Consider the following 25,324-nt stretch of genomic DNA (forward strand, 5'->3'; position numbering starts at 1 on the left):
TGGGCATATTGGGGCCCGATGAATGTAAAAACAAAGAATTACCAGATTTTTTTAACCTTATTTTTGTTTTTAAGAAAAATAAGAGCCACATATGAGGATATTCGTTTAAATTTTTGATAGAACAGTAGCAGTATAGTGTCCTCGTAAGTGGATATCAGGCCCATGTAGAGCAAAATTGAGTATTTTAGTCTAAATAACCCAAAATGTGATGTCCACGTATGTGGACACCAGGTCCTAGGAGGTTAAATCACAGATGTATGAGGGAATGTTGGCTACTTCCCTCCCTCTGTTAAAAAAAGGTACATTCATAAAATAGCCTTAATCAAATAGAAGTGCTATCAGGGCTCGTGCAAAATGAAGTATGTTTGAACAAATTCTCATTTTGGGTCTCCAACCCTCTGAGCACTGCGATTACAAGTGTTACAGCACAATTACAACACCGAGAAGACAAACCACACAGGAATCTATTGAAAAGTAATGTTTATTTTGCACCAGCCAAAAAAATAAAATAAAAACATTGCGGTGCAAAAAGACAAATCCCAGCAACAACACCAGAGACAGTGCAACTCAGTAAAATAATGCTCGGGAAAAGAGAAGAGAGAATATCTATGACAACCAAATAATACCAATATCAATAAAAGCAGTTTCTTAAGTAAAAATACCAAACAAACAACCAGTTACCTTCAAACAGACAACGGCTTCAAACAACAACAGGTAAATATTACAGTAACTTGCAATTATGCTTCATCTGGTTCAGAAATATCAATACAACCAATCTGCCATCGCCACTCAGTTATCATACAGCAACATTCACGCCGGGCTGGTACACAACAAGAGCCAAATTATGATAATCCCATTACCACAGCATTAAAATCAATTACATGTAATAAATATCAGTGAAAGCACCTTTAAAGCTGAAATGTGTGTTAACTGATCAACTGACTGTGCAACATGTAAAAAAGAAAAAAAAGAGGAAAGTCCATTAAAAAACATTACAATATACCACCCAAACAGCTGATCAATTTCAAATCATTACATACATTATTTTTTCTCTAAAGCATGATGATTATATACAAAGCTCTCATAGGATGGTGGCCCCATCCTTAAAAAAACAACCAAAAAAGTCACAATTAGGTGTCTCATTCTGAAACGTAATTTGAAATTCAAAGCCATAAAATGTTTTAAAATCACTTCTGTGGAAAAATAAAGACGAAAGCCAGCCTGGATGAGCTTAATCGTTGAGCATCAACCTTGCAATCAGACTACCGCCCGCATTTGATACCATCAGGAATAAAAACTGTAATAATCATTCAAAGTTCACAAAGGCGATGTGCGTTCAAAATCACCAGCCACATTTGGCTTCCATCTACGTGCAAACACTTGAGCTGCACTTGGTAGCGTAGAAAAACAGAAAATACTCCAAGTAACTTTTTTTTTCAATGACTCAAAGATACCAAAAATAGAAAAAGTTCTTACAGTCCATCATCACAACAGATTAGCATGCTAGAAATTTTCAGACAGGCATGATAGCGCGAGTAATATACAGCAAGTATGATGAAAATCGCACTCCACTGCATGTCTGCTTCTGTGTCTCCATGTCTTTTTTTGTTTTAAACAGCTGCTACTGTTGGACACAGCTTGTCACACAATCAAAGCACTTCTTCAGAGCCACATAATCCCAGCTCCTCAAAGTGTTCAGTGGGATCCGTACAGTGAGTAGTGTACTGCAGGTGCAGCTTCTTTGCAAAGACCGACAGCATTAATCATCCTATAGAATCCTTAAGGTTTTGCACGCCACAGTAATCTCTCTCTGTGCTCCATCCTTCCAGAAATTTGCTGCTTTTTTTTTTTTTTTAAACCATTTGATCGTTTGACATTCTCTGCAAACACCTGAATCTTGCTCGCTCTTAACAGAGCACAGTGTCGACTTCTGCAGTTTTTGTGTTAATCATTATATTTGTGGCAAAAAACTCAGCAGCACAATCAAAGAATTAAACCTGCAAATTACTGGAAGGACTGTTCATTTGCCGTGTGCAAATGTGTGCCTCTTCACAATGACTTAATGGATGTATTCACTTCTTTTGCTTTGTATATGGCTTCTGCTTATTTATGGCTCCTTTTTTCCCTTTTCCCTATGTAGCCAGGCACTGTTTCTTACCCACAGTGAAACCAGGTAAATGTCTCATTTTTAACTTTTAGTGTGCGATCTCACCAAAATAAAGTGAGTGAATACTGAATAAGTATTAAAAGTTTCTGACAGTCAGGCCTCCTCTTCCACCACAGAAAATACATGTTTTGTTTTTTAAAGAATACAGCGTTAGGAATGAAAACCTGCAGCTGTTAAAGTGGAATTATATTTTATATGAAGTAAAGACTGTTCTCATTTGTCAGTATGCTTTTGCTTTTTTTAACTGACCGCTGGAGGACGTTGTGCTACCGTACAAGCACGTAACACTTTCTCCCTGTTCTGTTGCCAGGCTAGCTCTGCTTTGGGATCACGGCTTGCTTTGGCTGTGTTTTGGATGCTGTTGCAGAGGCAGTGGAGGAAGTGGAAGAAGACGAAGAAGAAGAGGATGAACTCCATCGGGTCTCTACTCCTGTGCTGGTCATCTTCATCTTTCGTCGTTTCGCAAGGGGAGCATTGTCGACACTTTTCAGAAAGAAGCCTTCTCGCTTACCTCGGTTGAAAGCCTGGTGAGAGTGGAAGGCGACAAAAGTGAGATAAAATACATTTATTTAAGATTCTTTCTGAGACCTTTTAGAAGTTTTTCACACCAATCTATTACCTTGTAGGTAGCATTGACATAAGTGCGGACAGTGGGCCCACTGGACTCGAGCACATCTGGCGTGCACAAAGGAGTGGTGGACATGGATGCTCCACCCTGAAGCCAGCTGTTCTCTTTCAGATCAGAGAGTTTGAGACGGCTCTCTGGATCCACTGTTAGCAGGCCTTAAAACAGGAAAAGAGACACAAACAAGCAAGCAATAGAGGAAATTCAACAGGCATTTATCTCAACTAAAGCAAACTAAGAACAAACATATTCAGTACCTTTAACAAGCTCTTTGGCATCCTCTGACACACCCTTCCAGGGCTCCCCATCCAATGAGAAATCCCCCTCTTTTATTTTTTGCATGATGTCAGCAGCATATGATGAGGTCATTCCACGCTGCTCACTCTGAAACGGCACCTGGCCTGAGAGCATGGTGTACTGAGAAAGACACACACAAGGGTCATTAGTAATTCAGTCAGCCGAGCTATGATAAAAATCAACATATTCAGATTCAATTACCAGGATGACCCCGAGACTCCAGAGGTCACAGGATTTATCATATCCTGCACTCTCGAAAAGCTCTGGTGCAGCATACTGCAGCGTGAAGCAGGGAGTCTGCAGGGGGGCACTGCCTGCAGGGCACAGGCGAGCAAATCCAAAGTCTATTACTTTCAGCACAGAGTCCTCCCCCTCATCTGCAAACAGCACGTTCTGTGAGGTAAACAAACAAAAGCCATGAGGATCAGCTCTTATTTTACTTACACATTAAGATTCAATTTTCCTGACAGAGTAAAGACTATTAGTAAATACGAGTATGACAGCCACCACCGGTTGGCATGTACCAGAACTTATGTGTAAACAGACAGTGCAAATAAACAGTTCTAATCCTTTTAGGTGTGCATCAAAATAAAAGCCATACTAGAGACATCTTAAAGTTATTAGGTGATATTTGCCAACATGTCTCATTCAGAATCGTTATGCACACCATATAAAAGCCTTCTTCAGTTGATTAAACCTTACAGCCATCTTAAGAAGGGAGTGTGTGTGTGTGTGTGTGTGTGTGTGTGTGTGTGTGTGTGTGTGTGTGTGTGTGTGTGTGTGTGTGTGTGTGTGTGTGTGTGAAATTTGCTGCTTTCATTTTGAAAAGCACCACAAAAGTCACATCATGCACTGTTGTCGAGCAGTAGCCTGCAGAGGTGAAAAATTAAGCCAACATAGAAGTGCCAAAAACTGCTGTTCCTAAATCGGCAATTTGAGGCTGGCTCCTAAAACGATTCAGCCTTGACAGACTTCCATTAAAAAAAAACTAAACAGCATTAAATGAAAACATGTTTATAGCCTGGTACAAAAGTGGTTTTGACATCTGTGGACAGCTTCCAATTTTATTTTTGTAATTTTTTTCTAACTTATTAATTTAAATGTTGAAGTTACCAACAAAAGGAGCAGCCAATCAGTGTCTGCTAGGCTTCACGTCCACCACTTAAAGTCACTGAACTTGCTCCCTCCTACGTGTGTGTGCTGCTGGGGCCTTCAACAGCATTTTAAATTGAATTATTAGACAAATAATATTTGTGCTTCAGTTTTGGTGAATTCATTTGTTTTTAGTGTGTTACCTCTCCTACTTAAGGCTAATTAGCAGATATCTGTGTCTGTTCATTGCTCACGTATGGTAGTTGATACACCAGTCTGTCATTTGAAAACATTAAATTTATGGAGAAGCTTCAAAATGCAGTCCAAAAACCAGTGAGTGACATCATGATGGCAACGTCCATGTTTTGGACAATCAGTGATTGTCGCTCTGTCTCTCTTTTTAAAAAAAAAACTTTTTAACCCGGATTACATCATGTAAAAGTCATGCTGAAAAAATAATAACGTCACACACATCTCTCACATACGAGACAACAGATCCCCAGTTACAACACTCTTTTTTTCTATCTTTTTAAACATGCGTGTTATATATATATTGTCAGGAATTATAAAGTTATCAAATCTCCACCCACCTCTGGTTTGAGGTCTCTGTGTACGACTCCAGCCTCGTGCATGAAGCTGACAGCTGAGACCAGGCTCTGTAACAGCTGACTGGCCTCTGCCTCGCCAAACAGTTTCTTCCTCTTGATCCTTTCCAACAACTCCCCACCTCGCAGAAGCTCCATCACTAAATATGTGTGATACTGACAGAGACATGCAGAGAAGGCCATGAGGGGTGATGTTTTTATGTGTAGCTTAATATTGACCAATACATCACTTTTATCTTTATCCTATGTATTGTCCATTCTACCTGATCAGTAAAGATGTCATACAGCTTGACGATGTTGGGGTGAGACTCACACTGCCTCAAGGCAGCAATCTCTCTATGAGTGTTTGCCTCCATTCTAACAAAGAAAGACAACATTAAGGGCATTCAGTCACCTTTACGTTCCAGTGGTACTGTGATACAGTAAAGTATTGACACACTGACACAGATCTGTTAAAGGGCACTGTACTAAGAAGTATTTCATCTCTGCTCACCTACGGCTGACGATCTTGACGGCGTACTCGTGGCCAGTTTGCTTGTGTTTGCATTTCCTGCACACAGAGAAACTACCCTCGCCTAGAGGTGGTCCTTGAAAACACAGCTCATAGTGCTGAAAAAACTGGGATTCCTGAACAAAAAAAACATAGCATTGAGCCATCAAAGGAGATTATTATACTTCAGGCAATAGACACGGCCCCAGCAAAGCTAAAGGGATACTTTGACCTTTACATGAAGCAACCTTGAAATTCAGCTCCCATATTTGTAAAGAGAAATACCTTAAAACTGAATAAGTAATTCGGAAAGATAAAACATGTTGTACTTTGTAAAACACAAAGTTTTACAAAGTACAACATGTCATCAAACTCTACGTCCTAAGACAGGTCAAACTGGTTAAGACATTTTGGCCTAAAACAGGAATGCTTGTTAAGCACTGTTTGTAAGCTTTCCTCAAAGTCCACATAATATGTTTTTGCCAATTTTCTGTCATATCTGTATATAAACCTTTACAACACTGTATTCTATATTAAACAGAACAAAAATATAAAATAAATCATGAAGTCAGCGTTTGTGCAAGTAATTTCTTTGAGAACAAAGCTCAGCCTTCAGATAGCTTCAAATTTTCAGTTTCAGGCAGCATTTTCTACTCACTCATTGTCATCAGTAGATTATCTCTTATATCATCATCTTAGACAAACACATGACTCTGACTGTGAGCACAGAACCCTCACCAATCTGCTGTTCAAACTTCCTGTTTATGACGGGAACCCAATCAGATGACTGAAGGACTTTATTCAGATTGTGGGTAAACTCAGGGGCCTCATCTTGGCTCAGTATAAGGTTACACAGGATTATTTTGAATTATGAATATACAAAGCTACTCTAGTACAGTCTGAGAGTCTGATCATTGAGCAGGAGCACAGTAGATCCACTTTAAATTGTGCCTCTTACATGAATATATTAATAAGTAATATGTATAAATTTATCACTAGCTGGGTACACTCTCTATATAAAGACATACTTTTATTTTTAATTCCCCAACTATATAACTTGGATAATAGTTTTGCTTTAATTAGTATTTTATATGTAGTGCTTTACAAAAACATAAACCTTATATCTTACACCGCTATTATCAGGGAAGGAATTACTATGAAGTAACAATTCTGGACTGATCTAAAAATACATTTCACATTTGCCTAAGGAGCTTGGAAAGAAAGTGACTCGACCTATTTAAATTCACTCTCTTTCCAAGCTTCACAGACAACCATGACCCGGAATACTGAGATCCTACACAGAAATTTTACTTTTGCATATAAACATAATGTATTGTTTATCACTGTAATTAGAATCTGGATGACAACAGTATTTTAAAATTCCAGCTTACATCTTTTATAAATCTAATAACATAAAGTAATAGCTGCAAATTTCTTTGACTTCTGGAAGATTTTGGAACATTTTTTTTAAAAGACGAGCTAAAAATATTGCTGAGTTGAGTCTGACACCTTTCACATGCAGGTGATAAATGTCAACTAGACAGACTGACAAACTTTTTCTGTTCCAAATAGATTTTTGTGCTGTTTACCAAGATCAGTACAAAGTGTCTTCAATATTATTTAATAATACAAAGCATCCTGTCAGATAAAACAAGCCAACTTCAGCTAATAATTTAGCTTCTCCTGCTCTTTTCCTTCTTTTCTGTTAACAAACAGTCCTGAAACCAAACATATCACAGAATTATTTGAAAACACCCAAACAGATCATACCTGTAACATTGCGCTGCGTTGGACAGAAGCAGAAGCTGGTCGGTCAGCACCAATTTGTGTTTCAACAAAGTCTCCCATGACTGCGTTCTTATTGAACAAGATGGAGGGTGCAATAAAAGAATAGCCCTAAAACAGAGGAGATGTGTTAGGTGTAACTATGATGTAGCTCACTGAAGAATTATTACAGCCTTTACTTATTAACAAGCACTTATTGCACTTTTCAGATTGTAAAGTTAAATAATGCTTACAGGTCATGTTTGTAGAAACATTTGATAGAATCAATGTGGAGGTGATGATGACTGACCTGGAACAGACGATCTGTGCTCGGGGGTGTGCTGGCTGGAGAATAAACAGGATCCATCCCAGTGAATTCCTCTGCAAAGTTCCCCACATCGAGTTCGCTCTTCAGCTCCGGCTTGAATGGACTTGCAACCTTCTTTTGTGCTAAGTCATCCCAGTTCAGTCCCTGTGAGGCAGAAAAGGAGAATGAAAGAGTTACAGATGAATGAACTGAGGTTACAGGGGAAAAGATGTTTAAGTGATAGACAGTTAAGGGACATCGGACCTTGAAGAAAGGATGTGCCTTGATATCTTCAGCCCCCCGCGGTCCAGATCCCAGCCTCTTGTGGGGATCTTTCACCAACAACTTTTTCAGCAGATCCTGAGCAATGGGTCCAATCATAGAAGGAAACGGGGGGTCACAGCGCAAAATACGTCTGAAGGGCAAAGGGAAGATATAAACATTTTGCTAACATACAGAAACAATGGACAAGAATACAACTGTGTCAACATTCATGCTCCTCCAATAATGGCCGATAAGATTTTTTACACAACATAAGGCACAAAATTATTCTTGGGACCATGCAGAAATTGTGGCATCACATACTTTGCCCAGCAAAGCTGCCACTAACTCTATTGTTTACAACACTCTCAGTACTGTTTCAGCAGCACTGAAAGTGTCGCAAACAGAAAACACATCACAGTTTGAGCAACTAGTTTCTGAGCCAACTAGTTTCTGAACTACTGTCGTGGAAACTTCATCAGCAATGACCTTCATGTTTTCCTTTCTATATACATTCTTTACAATGTAAAGAATGTCAGTCAATAATACACAACGCAAATTTAGAAAAACTTGGGATGAGCTAAATATAAATGCTGAATTTCATAAACCCATATTTTATTCACAATAGCACATAGAAGATACATACATACATAGATAGAACTGTGTACCATTGTGCTTTACATTTTATTACTGGCTATGGAAATCATGTACATCATTGTTCTTTGTATGCTGCTGCTAAATGTCCATCTTTGCATATTCGCAGACTCTCCCATTGGTTGATCTTTATCTATAAATCTCTCCTTGGGCTGGTTCCATCTTATTTATGTGTTTATATGTGTAAAAACCACAACCAATACAACCTTCGTTCGAACAAAATCATACAATTGATTGTCCCAAAAATCAGAACAGAATTGGGGAAAAGGGCTTTTAAATACGCTGCCCCTGCTTCCTGGAATAATCTGCAGAAGGAACTGAAATTATCAGAATTGGTTACCTTGGGAGAGTTTAAGTCTGTCTTAAAGGAATGAGAGAACAGCTCTTTTACTCAGTGTGATTGTTTTTAATGTACTCTTAATTTGATCTGTTATTGTATATTTTACACATGTTTGTATGGGATATTGTATTTGTTTTAAATGTTATATACCTATGTGGTATGTGACTTTTGTTGCCATGATGCCAGGTCTCTCTTGGAAATGAGATTTTTAATCTCAATGAGATTTTTTACCTGGATAAATAAAGGATTAATTAATGAAGAGATGAATATTGTCCCATTCTTATCTGATATAGGATCCTATGTTCCTCTAACTCAGGGGTCCCCAACTCCAGGCCTCGAGGGCCGGTGTCCTGCAGTTTTTAGATGTGTCCGTGATCCAGCACAGCTGATTCAAATGGCTAAATTACCTCCTCAACATGTCTGGCAGTTCTCCAGAGGCCTGGTAATGAACTAATCATTTGATTCAGGTGTGTTGACCCAGGGTGAGATCTAAAACCTGCAGGACACCTGGAGGAGGCCTGGAGTTGGGGACCCCTGCTCTAACTGTTTCTTTTCAGTGTCTTTTGTTGCCCCTGTTCACCTTTTTAAGATGTGCAACTACACTAAATTCAAATTTTTCTTAAAATGGTACATTTTCTCAGTTTTTTAGGTTCATTAATTCTTTTTCACTCCCATAAAATCAGCATCAGCCAATGGGTTCATTTATTAGTAAAACACAGCTAATAACAGAGACAATTTAAATGAGTTAAGAAGGGGCAGGCAGATGATTTATGGAGATGGGATTGAGCAGTACTCACTTTGACACCTCGCTTTGGGAGTTCCTCTCTCCCTCCAGGGTAAAAGGAGACGCACCCGTCAGCAACTCAAACATCAGGATCCCAAGACTCCACCAATCTACTGACTGAAGCAGAATATAGCTTGAAAAGCACAATAAAGAGGACAAGGAATTTTCACTGTGTAATTATTTAAAGGTGGGTTTTTTGAGACGGTACTGCCTTCCATAACAAAGATATTAATCTCATCTTTGATTCACCACACTGGCCCAAAGTCATGAGTCTTAAAGCATCTGTAGTGTTAAATGTTTAAGCATTCCCCGTACACTGATACATGTAAATATAAACATTAATTTAAATATTATTTTGCGCATATGTGACCATTCAAAATCTTTCAAATAACCGATAATCTTAACACCAAAACCTGCATTTGCTCCCTTGTTATTCTTTTTTTTTTTTACCTTGCCATGTCCTGATTTCCCTCTGATGATTTCAGGAGCCATGTACTCAATGGTGCCACAGAAAGAGTAGGTCCTCCCCTTCTGTGATGATCAGAAAACAAGCATACTTAAAAAAAATGTATTTCAGTTTGGATTGTGGTAACAGTTAAACACCCCAGGTATTATTTACATGTACACATTGCTATGCTCACACTGTAGTTTTAGATTTACTTACATCTTCTTCCAGAAACTCTTTGCTGAGCCCAAAATCTGTCAATACCACATGGCCATCACTGTCTAGAAGAATGTTTTCCAATTTGATGTCTCGGTACACAATCCCAAGCTGTACACAATGAAAATTTACCAGTGGCATTCATGTTAAAAGCTGTAATTTGTGAACAGAGACAGCAGGCAGTGCAAACAGAGAAACCCTAAAAACATTTTTACAACCAAAAAAGGAAAAAGTGGCCACTTACCTATCTGTTATTTTTAGTAATCACAGCATTTTCTAATCCCAGCTAGGGGTCCTAATCCCAAAATGTGTCAAAACAAATAACTGCCCAAACAACAGCAAGCATATAATGCAGGAAATACTAGTCCCCAAAGTTGCTGTTGTTAAAATGCTTTTATTTGATATTATTTATAAAAGGAACGACTCATTAAAGTCTGCAGGATTTTCAGCCAATGTCGCTGGACAATTTCTTTGGACACTAATTTAAACACAAATCCACTATCTCATAACTTAAGTGCTGCAATGTGAGCTTGGATACCTAGTGAAGGTCATAATGTACAAAGAGATGGCTGAAATGCTTCCAAATAAAACCCTCAAGAACACATTATGTTTTAAAAAGGACCTTGAAAATGCACCCAATCACCCTCCATGTAGTGGTTTGTGTAACTACTCAAAGAAGTCATGAGTATCATTTAAGGCCACTGGTGCACACCTACTTTAAAACTAAATCCAAAACTAAAGTAGCTGTGAAACATCATTAGGAAACCACTTCTATGAGCTTCAGAGTATTTCTCACAATAAAGAAACTCAGACTTCCTGTTCAGCACTAAATGACAAAAGCTCTTTTCAGACATGGGGTGCATAATATTGCTGGCTTCAACAGACCATTTACACAATGAAAATTTACTGATGTCATTCACTTTAAAAGCAGTATTATCTGAACAGAGAAAGCAGCATGTGTCATGTATACACAGAAACACAATATTGCTGACTTTATCAATCTGTATACAACAATGTGAACGCAACCTAGTGTTTATGGAGCTAACGTAACATTAATCTGGTGAATAAAGTTAAATGCTTAACAGATGAAAGGCTTACTTCTTTAACCATCAGCTTGTTTTGACGAAACCAGAGCTAAAAGACCACAACCTATAGGGCTTAAAATAGGAGTAAGTTGGGGTTGTGTCTCTGGCCTCACAACCCCAATTCTATGAAAAGTATCATGTCGTTAAAATGCTTAGTTTGTGTAAGCAGCGGGCTCTAGCCAAAATTAAAGAAATAACTCTAGCATGTGTAAAAACTGGAAACAATAATCCTCACCTTGTGCAAGTGTTCTAGAGCCAGAATTATTTCTCCAATATAAATCCGTACTGCCTCTTCTGGAAAGTGATCCCGCTGGTACAAATGAGTGAACATCTCCCCACCGCTCACATAATCTGTACTCACACACACAGACAAATACACAGGGAGCTTGAATAGACATAATACAAAGAACTACACAAACACACATTGTGCAAAAAAGAAAAAAAAAGAAATGCCAACAAAAACACATACAGTATAAGACAGAAACATAAAGAAGACCTTCAGTGTTTCAAGAGAGAAGAGTTCTCTATATTTGATACATTTTTCCCAGTGTCCCACCCCGGTGTCTCACCCAGGATGAGATGTAGTTTGCTCTGAGTCTGAAAGGCATAGTGAAGAGTAACCAGGAAGGGAGACTGGCGGATGTGCTCCAGGACTTGTCTCTCAGTGCGAGTATGTTCTGTTGTCTTTGCCTTCTGAACGATAGCTGCTTTCTTTAACACCTAGGGCAGTGACCAAAATAAATTAAACTTCTCCATTCCTTCCGTGAACTTTCAGTGAATGGCACTTCGCTTTGGGGTATGTTGCAACATGCTGCAATCATGTCCAAGAGAAGGACATTATACAACCCAACTGCTTGCATCAAATCCAAAACAAGCAAATAAAATGGGAAAAAAAAGATCATTTCTTGGTTTTAACATCTGATGTGCTGTCACTGTACCATGTTTAATCTAATATTGGCTTTAGATAATTAGCCAACTCATTTACATTTTACACAAAATGGTTATAAAATTTTAATAAAATCATAATTAATTACTTATTTTAAAGCACAGACTAGTAATTTACATTTTTAGATAAAAAATCTGCTTTAAAATGTACATTCATTGAATTACAACACTAATAAACTTACCTTCATAGCATAGAGCTGGCCCACATCATGGCCGCTGTTCTTCCTGACCAAAAACACTTTCCCGTAAGCTAGACAAACAAATATTGAAAATTACTGCCGATGGTAAACAAGCAAACACAGCAAACACAGATACACCATCGGATTGTGCCTAAAAGAGATGGTTTCCACTTCAAGACATAAATACTCGGTGAACAGGCGGCAAGATATCTGAATCTGAATCATTCTCACTCATTAAATTTAATTAGGTGTTCATTTGTTGATGGAAATAGCCACCAGGATCTCCTGTAGCTAATCAGTAACATCAACAGCATATGGATTCCCTGTTAATCATCAGATATTTTTCATGCTGTAACATTTAAATGAGGATATAAATGACATGAAACATTTTAACTTACAAGCTACAAATATCAATTATAAACACTTTGCCTTCAAAATACTATCCAAGCCAGGGAAATCAACCAAGTCTGCTTTAAGTATATCTCATACCAGTACTTGACCTTTGACAACAGCTTCATCTTCATTTCATTCTATTCAGTGCTACATGCAGATCCTTACCTCCAGTGCCCAAGACCTTCAGCAGCTCAAAGTTCTCCATGCCAACTCTTTCAGTGTGACCTGTGAGGTTAGCTAGTGGTAGAAAGAAAAATAAAAGACAAGAACAGTGTTTACATTTCTATTTCTGTTCAAGTTTTTGTTTTAAAAAAGACAAGCCACACTGAGCTCTATCTTTTAAGGGAAGCTTTCTACACAAATAAAGTGGTGTACTTTTCTGGCTGGTTTTTCCCAAGTATATTAAAATACAAAAAGACATACCATATGTCTTGATATTAGCAAATGCTTTACCAATGTGCCTTTTCTTGCGTTATAATCCATGAATGCACTTTGATGTACCCTCTCTATAGATTAAAAGGTTGCTCTACTTAAAATCTACAATCTATCCAGCAAGCCACTAAGCAGATCACTTCACTTCACCTGTGACAGCTGGTGAAAAACATCCACTCACACTGTTTATTACACTACAGTCACATTTACTACTCTTGGAGGGAGAGTACAACAGCAATTCTCTGATTTATTTGATTTTATCTGTGAGGATTTTTCTTTGTAAATTTACACTCTAAAATCAATTCAATGACAGATGCATTGTCCATTAAAAACTTATGACAAATTCTGTTCTTTAGTTTCTAATGCAAGCTTGGTGACCTAGATTGATTAAAAGCAAGTAAAACACGATAGAGTCTTTACAGAACAAAAAATATCTTTGATATTAAAGCAAAAATACTGATAATCCATTACAATCTTGAAAAATATTGGCTCGTTAATTTCTAATGCCCCCCCAAACAATCTATTTTAAGTTTATTAAAGTCTAAGATTATTTTATTGTTTCTGTACACTATAGACTTTTCACATGCCCCTCAGCCTCAAAACAAACACACATTCACACAAAAGCTTAGCAAATAGCTAAACCAGCTCACAAAGCAATGTTACACAAATCAAAGAAAAATCTGAAAGAAATGTAATATCAAAGAAAACAGATTTGTTTGTTTTTTTCATTTAAAATACCATCATGTGCATGGAGTATGTTTAGAGAAACATTTTTTGGTTACATTATATTTCGCTGCTTTGTAACTTTAATATAATGCAACTCCAGTGTGTGAATATATTGTACAGCCCACATATATATATACACATATATATGGAAAAGGAAAAATATTTTAAAATCGGATGAACGTTTTACAGAAAAAAAAACTGATGTGGTGATGTTAGCTGTGGGGTTGAACCAGCACATCAAAAAAGGAACAAACTGCATTCGTGCGGTATTATTTAAATGATGAGATGAATTACAGTACACAGATGTTTCCTTTGTGGCTATGGTTATGATTATGATTACATACAGTGATAACAGACAATATGACTGACTTACCATTGGTGATTTGGTGCTTGACAGTACAGGCCCTTTCATTTGTTTTTCCATCAGAGTCTTCACTACTATCAGATGCGTCCCCAGACATATTTTAAAGAAAAGTGGACTACAGACTTTGCGATGAAATTGGTTTGTCTGGTGTTTTCTTATTAACGAGATTTTGCGTTTTACACTCAGCAGTTAAAACAATCTACTGTGGCTGCATTGTGAAGGAGACAAGGATTATCAAAATGAGCGGACAGCTGTATTCCAGACAATGCTGTTGCCCAAACCTTAATCCCCACTCGTTTGGCATCCTGGTGTTTGGCATTATTTATCTCATGTGATTGGTCGAAATCAATCAGAAAGAAGATTCATATTCTTGCTACTTAGAAGATGTTTTTTTTTTCCCGTTACTGTGTCAATGATCGTCGGTATTAATTAAGTACTCTGAGTAACTGTGTGTGTTATCTGGAGTTGAAATTTACCTAACAGTTTAAGTTGCTAATGTTAGCATTAGCTAAATAACTAGTCATTATTCATAAGTTAGCTGACGTTAATTGGTAATAACGTTAAACCTTCGGTTATATAAGCGACTGGTCAAAACAACGCGTTATAGTCGGTGTGTAAACAGCTTCAACGCTAACTACCGTATAATAACAAGACGTGTTACCTAGCCAGCTGGTGTGGTAGTAAATTGGCAGGGTAGCGGTAGCAGCTAACTAGCAAATGACTGCATTTGTCCGTCAAAGTTTGAACGCTAGCTAACCGCTGGTGTTTTGTTAGCAGTGTTAACTGGCCTCTTCAACTACCAGCGAACTGACCATGTTGGAAAAGGCCAGTTTGGGTAGTTCTTTGTCGTCTTTGTCACCAGTAGTCACCAACTAATATATTCGTCCATTATGAAAATTTCTACATCTCACTTTATAATTTTTGTCAGCGCCTAGCAAACTGCTAACACCAGGATGCTTCCGACACAACCTGGGCGACGGTCAGTCACGTGAACCACTGGAGTGGGCGGAGCGAGATTGCTCAAGAGCTCAACGGAATCTGGCAATTCTGTGCCACAAACACTAGCTCAAGTTTTGCCCAGTAGTTACGACAAATGTCAAATATTTTCTCTCCATTAATTAAAAAAAATCTACTAATGTTCATGCTTTTCATTTGTTCTGCCACACTTTGTCTTCCTTTAGAAAAAACAATAAACTAACATTTTCCAGCATGCTACTAATGCCTATGTCTCTGTACGTTTAAATCTGATTTTATACCTGAATTCACAGGGGTCTAGATCAGTCATTTTATCTATCACTGGTATGCAAGTAGTGCAAGGTATTGAAACTGTAGGTCTACCCATCTGCCGACTCAGCGTCGTGAAAAAAAGCCACCACTTCCTTTCAAGATACATTCAGATACTGTATATTTCACAGTACAACTGGTTTCCATTAGTACATTACACTTCCATGGACAATTCTGTTTACATCATGTGAGATGTGTGTACTTTATGATTACAATGGGGACTTGAATGATAGAAATGCCCTATTTCGTTGCTGTGCTGCACAAATAACTACATTTTATTATTCTACTGTGTATGTGTGGAAACAAAAGGCATTACAATAGAATATTTGAGTCCCTCTTGGAAACCGTAGCACAAAGATACTATGACAATGTGGTAACTTTGAGGTATCTGAAGCCACAAATTGGCAAAATTGTGGCAGAATGTTAGTTAGAAGTATAACTTGTCTTTCCTCTGAAAAGAAAAAAAAAAAAAAAGCTGAGCTGTCACGGAGAGGAAATGTAACAGCAGTATGTGCAAAGATAAAACAAAACGACTTTGCTGGGTGTGATGCACATTAGCAAGTTGTGACAGGGTGCAATGGGGTTAATCTAAGTTAACGCACAAGTCAACACACTCATCCAGCATGTGCTAGCACTGAAAGGTAAATCCACCCTTTAACTATCACATTCAGACCATCTTTAAAATCCATTTACACTTAATCACCATCTGTTCCAATCTAATGACTAAATTGTGCTGTTGCTTAGAGACAGCTGTAGATTATACGCGTCCAAATCATAATAACGTTTAATATGTTTTTAAGAGTCTCACACGTGCATTTAGGTGTTAAAAGGGATTGGATTAAACTTTGCACTTGAGGTGTAGGAAATGACCAGAAATGGAAGCGCCAAGGAATGCGAATTTGGCATTTCAACATAAAAGCACCATGTTTAATTAAACCTTAAAGTTGACAATACAAAGGTCAGGGACAACTTCAATTTGAGATGTGCTGCACATTATAATCATTATTTGGAGTGATTTTCACTCTTCTCTTTTCTGCTGTCTTTAAATCATGAACCACTAGGAAAATGAGAAAAGCCTTAGGATGGATTTGCCCTTTAAACACTGAACATGACGGTGTACTGCATCGTTTTATTATTATTATTTTTTTAGATGTATTAAAAACACCTGTACACTTGAATCCAATTTCTTTTCTTAAAGTTATCTGGAGTCTGAAGCTTTCCAGATGAAACTTGCTTTGTTCAAAACAATTTTAAACTTGTGAAAATTTATAAAAAAAAATATATATAAAAAAAAAAAAAAAAAAAAAAAAAAAGAAACCAAACACATACAGTCTTAGTGAGAACAGGGAGATAATATGTTGGATTTGAAGGCAAAAGAAAAAAAAAAAAAAAAAAAAAAAAAAAAAAAAAAAAGCAAAAGGAGTTTCATTTTGGAGGGTTTAACAGCTGTGGCTCATGTCTCCCATTAACGAATGGCTATCAGTCCAACATCGATGAGTTTCTGTATCTTCTGAGCAATAACTGGATTCTTTAAGTGGCTGAAAAACAAACAAACAAAATTACTACAAATCTGTACTATACAGTTAAAATGCAAACTGCATTGGAAGTAAAGCTGTCAAACTTACTCGCTAAGGGCCTGTGGGTCCTTCTGCATCTGCTCAAGGATCATACGCATGGCTGGGTCAGACATAATTTGCTGCACCTCTGGATCAGCCATGGCCCTTTTCTTCACTTCCTCAGGGCTGTCATTCCTCATGGCCTGACTTACCATGCAGCGCTGAATGCCTTCTGAGGCTTCCTGAAAGTGGAAAGAATTCAATTCAGTCTTTTGTCGCTCACTGTTCACGCATTAGAAATACAGTTATATCTGACATTACCACATTTCATTCATCAGTCTGCTCTCTTCACATTTCCAACACACAAATCTGTTTAGTTAAAAAAAAATGTAACCAATTCTTTTTGATTCAAAAGTGATTGGACAACTAACTACTGTGTCAACCAGTAAACATGTAGCAGAAGTATAGAGAAAAAAAAAATTATTTACTCAGATATCTTTTCTACTCAAGTCCACATTTTCTGAAGCGTGTAATATCCTGTAAAATACCTTTGAGGAAGAGTCAAGCTCTAGAGCCTTCTGGTATGCATCCATAGCTTTGGAATAGTCTTTCATGGCCTCCAGAGCAGCTCCTTTACGTGTGTAGCCCTTTACTGTGAACAAATGTCATAAACTATTTGTAAAATTACAATAAACTGACATAATTCTAGATGATAGAGTTCAGGCAAAAGGCAAAAATGTAATTAATATAAAAGTTATTACTCACTGAAGGTGGGCTCTAGTTTGATGCACTCTTCACAATCCTGACAAGATAAAAGATTCTCATGGTTAGTCTTAAATGCACAATAAATGCAGAGGTATGCATAAATTACATTAGATTCACATGAACTCCTACTCGGGAAGGATGTGCTATACCTTCAGGGCAAGCTGAAACTCCAGCAGCTTTGTGTAGCAGGCAGCTCTGTTACTGAAGAGTTTGGCATCATTAGGGTTTCTCTTGATGGCCTCAGTGTAATGTTTCATGGCTAAGGGGTAGTCTCCTGTGAAAAAGAAAAGACAAGCTCATCTTTGTGCAAGTTCGAAGAGAAAAGAAGAAATGGCAGTCGAGCAGAAAGCACTGCAACTATTACAAACCTTTCTGGAAGGCATCGTTGCCCTTGCTCTTCTCTTCCAGGGCCAACTCTGGGTTGATATAGGCTAGTTTCTCCTGTTCCTTCAAAATCTTCTCTGCCTGCAAAACCAATTACAAAGTCAAGGTAAGTGAACTTCAGTTCAGGTACTGTATACCAAGTATACACTATGTTTTTCTTTACATTCAAAATTTCAGTTAATTATAGATATTAAAAATCAATTTGCTAATGTGATATTATTATTTTTTTACTGTGCCAACTCTTGACAACATTAGCTAATCCATTTATTAACTATCTGGTCTACTGCACCTGTTGACACTTCTTCAACACGTCAGGAGTTCGGTGCTCTGTCAAACTCTTGTTGAAATACTGAATTGCTTCTTTGTACTTTTCCTGCTTGAAGTACGAGTTGCCAATTCGAGCCAGGGCCCTATGAGGAGACAGATTATAGCAAGCATGTTATTACAGATAGATCATTTGTTTATGCAACTTTAATAAAAGCCACTCAGGTGGAAAGTTAGTCAGTACAACACTGCTTCTTGTGGTCCCTTGACACTACAATTCACAGTGTTTCTCTACTGGTCACCAAGTGGCCCCATTCAGTGTTGTTTTTGATTTCTGATGTGGGAAGGCAACACATGTACACCCACACAGATGTATGTGGTTTTCATTCCTATCAGACTAAACATTTTCTGTAGGCTAAAACCTTTTTCATAATTGCCATAAGATCTCAAAACAATCGTGAAAAAGTAAAAGGCTATCTTTGTTCCACCAGAAATGTATCACCAGTAAAATAAAATAACTCACTTAGCAATTTGTCTGTAGTCTTCTCTGTTCTCTCTGCCAACATCAATGGCTTTCTCACACAGCTCTCTGCACTTGTCAAAATCTCCCTTCTCAAAGTACACAGCTGAAATGACAACAAATACAAGCACATGTTAAACACAAATAGAATACATTAACCATTTTACGTCATGTTAGATAAACTAAAACTGTATATTACTGTGTATTCATTTATAGTTTATATCATAACTGTTTATGTTACAGTCACACAGCCACATTCTGGAGGATATTCCCAGATTCAGTTAAAAGGGCTAGATGTTACAGTCCCTGATAATGCAGAGACTGTAAAATATAGATGAAAAGTTTGTATGAGGTTAGTAAATGTTTAATATCTGAGAAAATATACCTGCTTGATTAGATATGTAAGTCATGTTTGTTGGGTCGTGTTTAATCGCTTCTTCATAATGTTTCAGTGCCGTTTCAAAGTCTTTATTCTTATATGCAGCATTCCCAAGCTCCTTTTCCTTTAAGGCCTGTTTAAAAAATATGAAATTAAGGATGAACAAAACTCAGACTATGGACTAATCAGAAGGTTGGATGTTTTAAAAAACAAACAAACAAAAACAAAATGCAACAACATTAGATTATTTACCTTTCTCTTGTTTTCAGGGAGGTCTTCCTCTTTGGGAGGAGGTGGCTGAGTCTCTTTGGGTTTTGCGGGAGGAGGAGGAGTTGGCTCTTCATCCTCCTCCATCTCAGAGAGGTTTAGTCCAAGAAGCACAGAGAGAGTAGTCATCACTCTGGGATCCTGCAGCTTCCTGACGATGACAAGAGGAATAAGAGCCGATTCACATTTTGGAAATAAATCTTAGACAACCTTCATAACTTTGTGCTCACATTATACACTTTTCATTACTATTCCAGAACTTTTGACAAATTCTAAATATAATAAAAGTAACCCAGATTACTTAAAACTTGAGTTAAATCTGCAGATTGTTTTTGAAAATGCACATACGTTCCAAGCTCAGATGGTTTGCTCTTGAGCTGCTCTAGCAGTGCTCTGTAGCTGGGATCTGCCAGCAGCTCACGAGTCCGAGGATCACTCTCCAGCTTCTGATACAAGTTGGGCATGGCAAAGGGATTCATCATTGTTTTCTCTGGTGAAGAAAAAGTCTGTGTTGATTGGTGGTCACAAAGATTTTTTTTTTTTTTTCACAAATATTCAAACTGTTATGGGATTAAATTCACTAGGTTTTATCTTTCTGTAACTTGTAGTATTTACCCACAGTCTGATTAAAAACACTCCAAACGCAAGTGGACTGTCTCCTTCATTTTGAAAACCTAAGCTCAAAAAAATGCATTCTCACTTCAGTGATGCTGTCAGCAGCCATCACAAAATCCTCTACCCACACAGAAACAAAAAGTGACTCACACGCCTCATTTCTGTGTAGCTCTAAACAAAAACAATCCAGTCTTTACCTGCAAGCTTGGCCTCAATGTTCTGCAGCCCATCCTTTAGTTGCTGATTACTTGGCTCCTGTCTGAGTCCCTCTTGGTAAGTTACTCTAGCATCATCCAATCGGCCAAGAAATTCCAATGCAGCAGCTTTACGGGAGTAGCCCTGGTTGATCACATTTCAAATATTTTAGACTGTCTCCTCAATTTTAATAACTATATATTCTGTCAACAAATCAACGGCATAAAAAAGGACATCTCACCTTCCCCCAATCAGGCTTGATCTTGATAGTCTGACAGGCATCCTGGAGAGCATTCTCATAGTTGCCTTTCTTGGCATAGGCAGCTGAGCGGTTACTGAACAGGACATGGTTGGATGGGTCAAGACTCAAGGCTTCGGTGTAGCAACGTATGGCCTCATCAACATTTCCAGCACTCAGCGCCTTGTTTCCCTGGTCTTTCAATGCTGAAGCCTATGAAGCACAGACAGACAGACATGTTTACAAAACCTCTGTTTTGCAGCTCTGCTGCTCTAAATACACAAAGACACAATCCTGACTGGAGAATAAATCCTTCACAGCTGCTACTGGCAGAAGTGAAAAAGGAATTGACAATCATTCAGCTGTTAGGGTCAAACAGTTGCAGAAGTCTTGCAAAGAGAAAATGTGTTTTTATTTTGTTACCACATTGACCTGAAAATGAGCCCTGCCTCACAGCAAGCTCAAAGGTAACCCCACTTTTGTTTCAGTTACAAATAATGATTTTTTTTCTTTTAAACTAAAACAGAGGTTAGATAGCTAGAAGTATATTACTCTAAAAGTTTTCTCTGCAGGAAGCCAGAGTGAATACAAAAGCAAAGCCTACTGACAATTAGGGCTGTTCTAGGGCTGTTCGATATAACGATATATATCGGATGACGATATAAAAACATCTATAGTTTCATTTTACGCTATCGTTTGTTTCGTGGTGTCACAAAATAAACTATTTACGGCAATATTTTTTCATCGTTTTGATGGTCACTGTAGTGGCTATATTAATTTCTTCAAGTTCTCTCTTTCTCTTATATTTAATACAACCACACTACAGAAGGACAAGTGCCTGTCTTTATGCGTTGTCGTTAGCAACAGCGAGGGTAACACCATCGCGTTTCCGCTTGTTTATGTTCCACATAAACCTTTCACAATAAAGCTCAAGATCCTGTTGAGACTTTTCAAAATAAACTGAATCACGTGAAAGAGCAGAGTATTTACGGATGAGAAGTAAAAAGAGCCGCCAGGTGCTAAAAAATAAACCTTAGACTCAAACGTTAGAACAGGCTTTTCCCCGCAGCACGCTGTGTAATAAATACTCACAAAGAAAACGGCGGCAGTTACAACTTATGTCTAAAGATGTATAGTTTCATGCATCTGTTAAAACACTCGACTCCCGCTACATGACGCGCAGCTGGAAACACTTCCCGCAAGTCGAGCTGCCCGAGATTCACAGAATTTACAGAAAATGTTACATTTGTGTGATTTATATCATTATCGGGACGATAGAATTCTTATATCGAGATATGAGATTTTGGTCATATTGCACAGCCCTGCTGACAATGCTAAAGAAAAAAAAAGGTTGTCAATATACTGTACACCCTTTGTCAATTAAAGCTGCTTGTTACAGTTTGTGAAGTAACCGCGCTGCACCTCTTCTGAATCTAACAGAATCAATGACACGCTAAGAAGAAAGGAGCACCACGCTGCTCCAAAAAGGTTTTCTCACTCCCTGCTGGCTCCTCTTGCTACACCACAATCCCCTGCAGTGCTGTAGGGTTTGGTTATGTCAAAAAAAAAAAAAAAAGTGAATATTCAGTAAATATTATGAAGCATCAAGTAATCACAGTCTAGTCATTTTAGTAATTAGGGTGTAAACAATGTGCATATAGTTGTAAGAATCCACATATAATCTTTACTAAGTCAGTCCAAAATGAAAATGAAACCTGTAGATGTGTTGCACCATGGTGAATGCTGATCAAGAAACTTGAGGCATGCATCAAGTCTTACTTTCACAATGTGTCAAATCCTTAATGTAATAATTCTTATTTTGGCGTTATGCAGAAAATACAAAAAGGTAAAAAAAAAAAAAAAATTAAACTCATGGACGAATTCCTCGCAACATCAGCACATTTCTAACTAGGCAGTGCCCTCTTTTGACTTCTAACGTGCACCACACTTATTGATTTTATGCTGGACAAATAGGTTACCGAGTCTGAGCGCAACAGTAGTTTTTAAGTAATAAAACAGCTCAGATATGAAATCCATTCATATCTAAGCTGTTATGCAGAACGTTCGAGAGGACGCGGCAGCTGACGACAACATGCGGCTGTAGCCATGACAGCTTCGCCTATGTGTGCATCTAGAATGATCCTCCGGTGTGAGTGCAGACTGCCGATGGCACCGCTGAAGCTAATCCAAAAATACTCCTGCAGCATGTGCTTACAGACCGACTGCTGCAATTTAAGCTAACAGTCGTCTGCTTTCGTTTTATAAAGGGGTTACAGAGGATTGGTTTGTTTGTTTCTTAATAAAATAAAGGCTCTCTGTTTTTTCTTATCCTGACATACTGATAATGTTCACGTTGTGAGCCAAAGATAGCCGTTTGACTGAGATTTGGTAAGTTGTATTTTGCCCATGTTTGCAGAAGGCTAAAAGGCTGGTTTACAACACCGAGCCTACACTGTCCATTGGCAACAGCGGCAGGCAAACCTTACAGTGATAATTTTACGTAAAAACCAAGTGTGACAAATTAAGTTGCCGCACGTTAGCTTAACAGTTAGCTAACCTTGTCGTGTGCTATCACAAGTGAGACACAACATTGCGCAAATAAACATTCAAGTTAATTTCTCAATAAGTTCAAGTTAAGTTAAGCAACACTACAGTTTAATACCGTCAAAATGTTCTGTGACGGGTGAAAACGGCAAGCCCAAATGACTACAACACCTTACTAAAGAGATTACGCTAAGCTAATAAGCTAACTAGCAAACAGTGAACGGTCAGTGTAAAGAGCTGACTAACCTCTCCGACCTCCAAATTATTGTAAAGAAATGTTAGCCTAAAGCAACTCAAATGAATACACAAATGTCTTACATATGCCAATTAGAAAGTCATAATTATTAAATAAGTAGCAGGATACTCACTTTCTCCATGGTGTAAGCATGAGGTTCCTTTCCAGAAACTACTGTGAACTAGCGCCTCCCCCTCAACAACATGCAGGTTGCCAGTTTGGGAGGTAGAAAATCCGTAATCAGCTTCCGGACGAGTGTACCCGTGAGGGGAATATGAGGAACAATATATAGCACAGTAGCTGAAACTTCCAGAAGATGAGCGAAAACCCGGTGCTACGTTACACAAGATGTGTTACTGGCTCTCTGTGCAGCACAGAGATGAGGAAGTGGTTGGAAGTGAGGGCATAAACATATTAACCCCGAATATATTATTTAGACCAGCAACTTATTTAAAGCCTGTGATGTTTGTATCTATTTATCTTTGGCACACTAAAACAGATAAACACCACATGCAGACAATGTCCAAGACAAAATCTCAGGGTTACTGACCCACAGTTGCACTAGGCTACGAGTTAATGAGTCTGCTGTTTAGTGATTAGGTTGGACTGTGTGAGATCCCTGTTTCCAAGAAAAAAAAAAGCTGGGGTGCTATGGAAAAGGTCAAGAAAAAATGTGCATGCAATCAACATGACTACAGTGAAGCTGGGATTTGTTATGTTGTAATTGCCTCTTCTTTTAACATTCTATTTGGGAACAGAAGAGTCCAGTTGCTGTAGAAAAATGCTAAACTTGTTCTTGCTACATAAAGGATTTCATGTTCTTACACTTTGGGGCCTGCTTCCCACCCCGCCCTTTTAGTATTTTTATGTTTTCAGTGCCTGACAGGTCTGTTTGGGGGAGCTCTTTATCAGCTGGACAAGGTGTAAAATTTTTGAAACACACAGTTTTAAAAGCTCAAAATGTATGGCACACCCTTTGCTGGGCCAAAACTGGTTCCCTTGGCTTTATGTTTGACATTCCTGCTACTGATGAAATCTCTTTTTCCATTTTACTCTTAAATCGCTTAACTATTTGGACCAGTGGACTTTTGCAGGGTAATAAACCATCCCCATTTTTATTCAGAAAGACTAGTTGTAAGCTCTTCCATAAAGAGGCCAAAACCTATTTCTTTCTTTCTTGTTTAATTTGTTGCTAGGTGTTTTGTTTTTTTATCCATAACCTTTTAGAAACAGGATTTTACAATAGGGAACTAGATAGAGGTTTTTTGCCCTTATTCATTATAAACTGTGGGATTCTGAATTCATCAGCAACAGTATTATATTATCCTAGTAAACATGTATGAACAAATCCCAGTAAATATTTAATTTCCAATTGCTTTTAAACATTAGCACTGTCACTGTCTCTATGGAATCCCAAAAAATATCCTAATCATTTCAGCAGCTCTGCTGAAATGATTAGGATATTTTTTTTTTCACCTGGAATAAAGTCTCAGCTTCACAAATTATCTGTTGATCAAAGAGTTTCTCAATGGATCAAGAGGACGTGGAAGACATTCTGAATAGACCATCAGTGCTGCTGTTGCTATGGATTCACAAAGCCAGAAAAGTCAAAACATAGAAGCCAAGATCAAAAGGTGGCCTTCGAACTCACAGCACATTGAGCCTCAGGCACTACACAAAACCAAGAGCAGAGATGGCACTGCTGTAAACCTTTGCCCGCGTCCTTTCTTCTGCACTCACCCCAAGATGGCCTCATTTTCATTTGATTTTCATCTCCTGAAACACCACCAGGACTGATAGCATCCACATTTCACCATGGCAAAGACTTTAGCAAATGAGGCGAAGCTTATAACGCAAATTTTACATTCTAGTTCTTTGGATTTGGGTAAGGATGAGAAATCCATGTT

The 25,324-nt window shown here is 38.1% G+C and overlaps 2 protein-coding genes across 2 annotated transcripts; both read right to left on the reverse strand.

The window, feature by feature from the left end:
* Nucleotides 1-463: 463 nt before the first annotated feature.
* rps6ka4 (ribosomal protein S6 kinase A4) lies at nucleotides 464-15,180 on the reverse strand. The gene is made up of 18 exons (XM_084941879.1): nucleotides 14,181-15,180; nucleotides 12,815-12,886; nucleotides 12,260-12,327; nucleotides 11,702-11,852; nucleotides 11,368-11,483; nucleotides 10,051-10,158; nucleotides 9,837-9,917; nucleotides 9,400-9,503; nucleotides 7,612-7,762; nucleotides 7,351-7,512; nucleotides 7,047-7,172; nucleotides 5,280-5,413; nucleotides 5,050-5,143; nucleotides 4,772-4,942; nucleotides 3,291-3,482; nucleotides 3,050-3,209; nucleotides 2,787-2,950; nucleotides 464-2,691 (listed from the first exon to the last, which is right to left on the reverse strand). Exons 1-18 carry the CDS (start codon nucleotides 14,266-14,268, stop codon nucleotides 2,479-2,481), a joined length of 2,355 nt encoding a protein of 784 aa, XP_084798005.1. The 5' UTR covers nucleotides 14,269-15,180; the 3' UTR covers nucleotides 464-2,478.
* A 379-nt stretch (nucleotides 15,181-15,559) lies between these two features.
* Nucleotides 15,560-23,679, reverse strand: stip1 (stress-induced phosphoprotein 1). Its single transcript, XM_084941880.1, has 14 exons — nucleotides 23,551-23,679; nucleotides 20,642-20,851; nucleotides 20,403-20,544; nucleotides 19,939-20,080; nucleotides 19,576-19,741; nucleotides 19,330-19,456; nucleotides 18,948-19,050; nucleotides 18,450-18,570; nucleotides 18,145-18,241; nucleotides 17,926-18,050; nucleotides 17,777-17,813; nucleotides 17,560-17,663; nucleotides 17,081-17,253; nucleotides 15,560-16,993 (listed from the first exon to the last, which is right to left on the reverse strand). Exons 1-14 carry the CDS (start codon nucleotides 23,557-23,559, stop codon nucleotides 16,921-16,923), a joined length of 1,629 nt encoding a protein of 542 aa, XP_084798006.1. The 5' UTR covers nucleotides 23,560-23,679; the 3' UTR covers nucleotides 15,560-16,920.
* Between the last annotated feature and the right edge of the window lie 1,645 nt (nucleotides 23,680-25,324).

Source organism: Perissodus microlepis, chromosome 10 (genome assembly GCF_051167445.1).
Source record: "Perissodus microlepis isolate ML-2025 ecotype Zambia chromosome 10, ASM5116744v1, whole genome shotgun sequence".
NCBI classification, from domain to species: Eukaryota; Metazoa; Chordata; class Actinopteri; order Cichliformes; family Cichlidae; genus Perissodus; species Perissodus microlepis.